The sequence below is a fragment of the Lactuca saligna genome, chromosome 6 (genome assembly GCF_052625555.1).
Source record: "Lactuca saligna cultivar CGN05327 chromosome 6, ASM5262555v1, whole genome shotgun sequence".
Lineage (NCBI taxonomy): Eukaryota > Viridiplantae > Streptophyta > Magnoliopsida > Asterales > Asteraceae > Lactuca > Lactuca saligna.
Genome location: NC_136422.1, coordinates 67,067,422 through 67,074,794, shown reverse-complemented (window position 1 = coordinate 67,074,794; position 7,373 = coordinate 67,067,422). Strand labels below are relative to the sequence as shown.

Sequence of the window (7,373 nt, the reverse complement as noted above, 5' to 3'; positions counted from 1 at the left end):
AAGTAAAATATCAATATAACCAACCAATATGAAATAAAAGATTTTTACATAAAAAAAATTGTATGCTGCTCTTGTAGCTCTAGCAACGATTCCATCTTCCCATAAAGATCTCTTATATGCTGTGAAGACATGGCCACCTGTAATATACTCAACAGTGCCTATAATTGCAGCTATAGAGCCCCAACTTAACACATCATCTTATCTTGTTTAGCCGCATCTCCTATCTTGTTTATGTACTAGCGGTTTTGTATGGGTTATGCACGATAATAAAAAAGGAAATCACATGGACTTGGGTGGTTCTTGTTTAAAAAATGCATGGGATGATAAGTTTACGAGCAAACACATTCTTTGCTAGATTAAAAAATTGCGTTTGCCGGGAGTCGAACCCGGGTCTATTGCTTGGAAGGCAATTATCCTAACCGTTGGACTACAAACGCTTGATATGTACTTTTCAAACCAACAGTGTTACATATAGCTCTACTTCTAATTTAAAAAAAGAAAAAGAACACCGGATTTCATATTCTAAGAGCTTTTAAAAGTCAGTTCAGTTTAATATATTTTAAACAGCTAAGTAGCATTGAGTTCCACACCATAATAGTTATTTTTATTTTTCAAACATGAAATAATAGCATTTTATACGTATATAGTTTTTTCAACTTGAAAATGTGTAATTTATATTCAGTTCAGGGTTCAGTTTGAGGCTAAACCTGTTCCAAAACACCAAAACCTATTAAGATTGGTCTGTTTTTTTGGTTACGTTCCAAATTCTATTATAAAGGGGTTTTGTATGGTTTATGTTGGAGACCTAATGTCATTTACCAATATATGTAAAAGGTGTTTAGGTTATGATCAAGTAAGAGTTAGGGAGCATGCAGTGTACACTCATATAAACTAGTATGATTGTGGACACAACGAATGGTAGGGTCTAGGGGTCATGAAGGCCTCCAAGCGCAGATCCTTAAGATGCCTTTGAAGTGTAGGTCCTGAAGGCGTAGGTATTTAAGCCTACGTCATGAAACATTGGTGCCAAAAGTGTAGGTAGTGAAGGCTGCTACTGATGGCTTTAAGGCAAGCTGCCAATATCCAAAACTGCTGATCCACTTTGATGAAATTTTTGGTATACATACAGGATTTGATCAGGAAGCCTAGGGTCTAACTCTTGCATTCTAAAACAAACTAGCCATACGCTTGTTTAGTGCTCGACTTCCTGTTTTACAGCCAAACTTGAAGTTGTTTTTCGAGTGAATAATTCCCAAGTAGATTTTGCCACATATAATTGCATTACAGGTCATAATAGTAATTACAAATGGTGTATAACACGATCTAATTTGATATCCAAGTTTTATTGACTATCATTCACAGTCGAGCCAATGTGAATTCCTGCCCTACTCATATAGTATCTCAAGAAATAGTATTTTTCAAGAAATGAATGTGTTTAACCAAAATTACACATAATGAGTTTATACTTTAACATCAATTGTAATATATTTCTCTAACTTAAAGTAACAGTTGTGTCTGCAATCCAAAAATAAAGGTTTTGTCCTATAATTGCTTGGTGCTATGATCCATTAAGTTCAATATGTCACAGACGAACGTTGAGCCGTAGTTTTAGAATGTTATACACGAGTAAACGTTTCTATAGAATCCAAGACTTTGTATGAAAATAGTATCTTGATAATCTTCTAATATCATGTATTTACATTTGGGATCCACCTACATTCAGTAGAAAAAAAAACATTACACAAACTCAACATTTAAAAAATGCAACATATTGTTTATTAATGGACTTTATTCAACAAAAAATTATCTCTATTGTTTGTCCACTAGGTTGGAATCAGTGAAGTGGCACTTTGATTGAGAACCAAGTGTTGGATGTTGACCATCCTAACAAATTCAATCATATCAAGCATAACAATATTGCAAGATAAAGAACATATCCCCAAGAGTGTATTATAGCTGGTTTATTGATGGTATACTTGCTGAAAATGAAAAGATCCAATATAAGAAATTTAAGAAAATGAAGATATAGAAAATGAAATGACATGACAATCAAGAACCAGGATGCAGTAACTATATGAACATGAGTAGATCCTGCATAAAAAATTAAGAATCAAAATAGTAACATGCATCAATAATACTAATGTGATTTAAAGAAATACAGAAACCTAAATTAAGGAATACACTTTTATGAGAAAGTCTATCCCAACTTTTCTTGTTGAATGCTTTCCACAAGATGGTTAAAACTAAAAGCGATGGTATTCATAGTATTTGTTAATATCATTAGACACGATATCACTAGAAAGTAAGAATTCATCACACTTTAAAAACATCAAACATATGTTTCTGAAATCCATCAAACACAAGTTTTTGAAATCCATCAAACACAATTTATTAACATAAGATACTAAAAACTATCAGAAGCTATCTTTATGGCAGAGAGAACAAGCAATGCCATGTCATCCAAACTGCTTCAACAGCCTCAAACTTAGCCACTTGCTCCTGGAAGCATCGGGTCACGCTTAATCAACTGAGAAATCAAAAGGGGAAGTCAGTGAACAGTCAACATTATATATACCCGACTGAAAGAGTAAATAATAGTTGTAATTGAAGTGCATTGCAAGAATACAAATAAATGAAGGCCAAATGTATACTGGGTGAAGGTAATGAGTCTGTTACACTTCTTATTAGGCATACCTTTTGTCCTGTCAGTTGTGGCTTAAGTAGAGCAGTGAGGGCAATAAGGTCTTTTTACTGTTAGATCAGTTAGGTAGGATTAGTTGAGTGGTTAGTGTTAGTAGTTGGTATCTTTGGTCATAACAGAATATAAGTGAATTTAGGAAGAGTTCTTAGCCTCTTGAATGCTAGTAAACTTAAGTATGCTCCATGATCAAAACTTTAAACTATAGATAATGTCCTTTTGCAGACCTCATATATTACAAAAGAAAATGAGAGCATCCCATGAGTAAACATGAAGATTGAGCTATGAGGCCAAGATCAACACAGTTTTTTAGGGATGTACAGGAATCATCATAAGCATTAATAAGAATTCAGTATCCAGATATAATTCCACAGTTTGTATTATATGATAAACAAAATGAACGCACCTTACAACTCTTCTAGCTATTACTCTCTTGTGTCTTTCTCTTTGGCCTCCCATTAACATAGGGAGATACAAGACTCTCCATATAGATAGGGGCACAAATATATTCCTTAGTCTTGTAGAACAGCATATCACGACACAAAGTTCTCTTGTTAGGAACGTAATGTTCCTGCTCTTTCAAGCATTGTAAAGCTAAGTTCATATCACAGCCCTTTTCAAACATTTCCCAAGACAGCTTTCCATTGTAGTTCTTCAGCATCCATAAGTTATCATTAAACCCATCACAAGGAGATATGCATAAACAATCTTCGATAATACCTAAACTCATATTTGGGCAGCTAGCAACACCAGATTCATATCGCTCATCATCAGGTTCGGAAATTTTGTTCAATTTTTCTTCAGATAGCTGAAACGAAGCAATGACTCTCTTCTTATTTGGAGATGAAGAATCTTTCATAATCCAATGAAGTGCCCCATTGCATAAGATACCAATCCTACTATGAAACGAATACTTTACATCTCCAATTAGTTTCCAAACATTTGATTTCAAACTTAACACTTGAAAACATGTCCAACCAACACGTTTACGGAACCCTAATACAACCTTGTAATCATCGGTAGATGAATCATAGCCAAAACCCCAACATAAATGCTTGGTATCAAGAATTTGAGGCTCTTGTAGTTTTTGAACCTCTCTAGTTGAGGGATTGGCTACTACAAGTTGAGAAGCAAAAGAAGAGATGCATACAAGTCCATTGGAAGAACCAAGAAGATGACAATCACGATCATCAAATAATCTGTCATCAACATCACAAACACGCGACCCGTTGCGATAAGAGACCCTTGACATAACAATCCTCCTATCTATATCATTGTTTTTGTAATCATTTTGGTAACTATAGTTCATATGGAATTTAATGAAACCAGAGTCGGAGATCAAATTTTCCCAAGACTTACATACACTTTTGCATCGGATTAGATCCCTCACATTCAATCTTTTCAGTATATTCGGAAGGACATCATCGTGAAGCTCTGCCATCGAAACCCTAGAGTCGGCAATACGAAAGGAAAGAGAGGGGGGTGTACCTACACGATAGCGAGAAATTTAGTTATATTGTGTATTTATTAGGGATTTTGGTTATCAACACTCATAAATGCAAAACATGATATGATGAAATTATTACCACAGTATTTTACCATTTAGAGAGATTCATTTACTGAGATGGCTTTTACAAACCGGCCATATATGATTAGCACTTCAATACCCATAAGATCACTAATGCCATCTAGATAATGATCTTTGATAATTGCTTTGCTATAACTACTAAAATCAGTGTTAATGACATACCTTCTTTCTTGAGTATTTCTCTTGTGCTTCCTTTAAAAAGTCCACTAACTTGTATTTATCATGAGTTGGTAGAGGTTGTGGAATAGGGAGACAAATTATACCGCCATCATGAAGAGGAAGGAGGAGAAAGTGAATGTTGGGATAACAACAGAACAAGTTAAGCACTTTAGACAAATGTCAAACAAACTTTAGTAATACTTGCAAAATAAAACTTCTGAAAAAACTTAATTCAAAACTGAACAAAATATTTATTAAACTTTTGAAAATTTAATGTGGTTCAGTTGAGAGGACCTACGTCCACGGGCAAACAAGATAAAGAAGATTTTATTAAACTTCCAAGAACAATTATAATCACACATAAATATTACTTCTCACTTGAGCTTTCAAAAAAAATCTTTCTTGCTTACTAACTGCTCCAAAAGATTTGCACTCAACTTCATAATAATTGCTCTCTTGAAATTACTGTGTACACACACAATCATCCAAGGAATAATGAATGAGGATATGAGCTTATTTATAGGCAAGCATGGAAAACCCTAATTCAGATGGGTCTGGATCATCCATAATTAGCTCATGAAGGGGATGCCCTAAGTTCCAATCAATCACGGAATGCATGTGGGAGCTTCTAGAACCTTCGACTTCATAAGAATCGTCCATGAGCATCATCCATAACCATTGTCTATGATCATCATCCATGACCATCGTCCGTAAGCATCTTCAACTTATAAGCATCCTCCTTGAGCATCTTCAATCTATGACACCTGATGCTCACACGTGATCCCTGATGCTCACCCGAGCTTCCATGTGCTCTATTGATCCTAAATGCTCCATGTACCCGGTAGCTCCAAGTGCTCAATGTTGATTCTTGATGCTCACACATATATCTAAGTATAAGGATGTCAATGGGGGCAAACGTGTCGGGGTTGCATCCCCCGCCCCCGCCCCCAAAATTGCCATGTTTCTCGCCTTCCGCCCCACTCCCCCCCTCCCCCCCCCCCCCCCCGAATTCCTGAATTAAGTTGCCCCACCCCAAATTGATTTTTAGTTGCCTTTTTTACGCTAAATGAAGTTCTTTTTTGGGATGAACTTAACTATTTTTTGGAAAAGAAAATAGTTCTTTAAAACAAAATTTTACATGTTAAAAACAAAAATGCCATGATATCTAAAAAACATTAGAATCGAAACTTAAAAACTATTTTTTTGTTTTTCTGCTGAATTTTGGCAGCTCAAACTCATGTTATTATTTATTATATTTATATACATAATATATATAAATATATAATATCTTAACGGGACCCCATGGGACTTTCAAGAAAAGACTACCCACCCCCACCCTTGCCACAAAGTTAAAAGGGGGGTTAATTCTACCCTCAACCCCTTCTTTGCCCCCGCTTTTTTTATACAAATACCCCACATACGGGATCGATGTCCCACGTGACTTTTTGACATCCATATCTAGGTGCTCCATTAACATTTCAAATGCCCCAATGAAATATCTATATGCCCCATTGAATTTGATCAAGTGTTTACACCCTAATAGTGAACTCCTTCTAGTGGACTACATAGAAGAAGTTAAGAAAGGATATGGATAGTTACATGATTTGAGATAGTCGAACCACATGAGTGGAGATTGATCATGGTTCTCAAAGTCACACGACCATAATTAAACTTGGAAAAAAAATAATAATGAACATGCGTGCTTAAGGTAATGCTAAGATCAAATTGAATGGAATCAATCATATTGTTTGTGATATGTACAATGTTTTGTAGTCGAGGAACAAATCATACAATGTCACGGCTACAAGAAAGTGGTCAAGATATCTTGACAAAAGGAATGTGTAAGATTTTTCATCCCAACAAAGGTTTGATTATTAAGACCTTAATGGGTGCAAGTAGCATGTTTATGTTGTCTATTGAATCACAACCTCAAACCAGTCGAAAAGAAGACCGCTTGATCACCATTCACAAAAGGATAACAATTGAGATTTAACTTTGGCACAGATGCTTGTGTAACTTAAATTGTACATGGAACTTGTACATACATACCTTTACACACCACATCAAACAATAATAAGAGTTACAAGTTTTGTTTTATTGATGATTTTAGTAGAAACTTTTGGGCATATCTTTTTGATATAGAAAAATTAAGACACATTACTACTTCAAATGTTTCAAGATACTAGTTAACAAGGGAACATGTTTTCTAGTGAAGTGTCTAAGATATAAGATAGGGTTGAAATCGACTTGATGAATTTAAGGAAACATGTAAGGAAAAGGGAATAGAAATACAACTTGTGTACAAATGCTTACATGGAATAGCAAAATGGAACCTCTAAACGAAAAAAAACATTAGTATTAAAATGTCTAGGAGTTGTTTTATGTAACAAAGAATGCCAAATGATTTTGGAAAGAAGTAAACAACTAAAAAACTATTTTATGGATAGATCTACCAACATAACTTTGATAGATATCAATTTTGAAAAAGCATGGAGTAGTAATCGCCCCTATGTTTCATATTTAGGTGTATTTGGTTGTTTAACAATTGTTCATGTACCATAACAATAAAGAATGAAGCTTCATGACACGAGCGTGGATCCTATACTCTCAGGATTGGATTTTTCATAAAATCTAAGGCCTATAATTTGCTCAATCCCAATATTAACAAGATCAAAAGTACAATGAATGTGAACATTTATGAAGATAAAGGATAGTGTTGTAGCAAATCACGTAGTAGATAAGGTTTGCACGAAGAACAATACCGATGAGGATGACAACAACAACGAAGAACATGAATGGTTGAGGATGATATACATCATGGGAGATTTATAATAAGAAACGGGTAGAATTCCTATAATTCAAGAAACAAGAATGTCTCCATATGGGGAAGTAGTTCGCCTGGAAGATTAAACATGTCCTCAAATTTTG

General features: G+C 34.8%; 1 protein-coding gene and 1 non-coding gene across 2 annotated transcripts; both read right to left on the bottom strand.

The window, feature by feature from the left end:
- Positions 1–365: 365 nt before the first annotated feature.
- Positions 366–437, bottom strand: TRNAG-UCC (transfer RNA glycine (anticodon UCC)). Its single transcript has one exon. It is a non-coding gene; the product is annotated as a tRNA-Gly (tRNA).
- Positions 438–3,116: 2,679 nt separating this feature from the next.
- Positions 3,117–4,139, bottom strand: LOC145002686 (F-box protein CPR1-like). Its single transcript, XM_078961906.1, has one exon. It carries the CDS (start codon positions 4,137–4,139, stop codon positions 3,117–3,119), a length of 1,023 nt encoding a protein of 340 aa, XP_078818032.1.
- Between the last annotated feature and the right edge of the window lie 3,234 nt (positions 4,140–7,373).

Excerpts from the sequence above, each read along its gene's own strand:
- LOC145002686 (XM_078961906.1), bottom strand. The coding sequence starts at position 4,139 with ATGGCAGAGCTTCACGATGATGTCCTTCCGAATATACTGAAAAGATTG.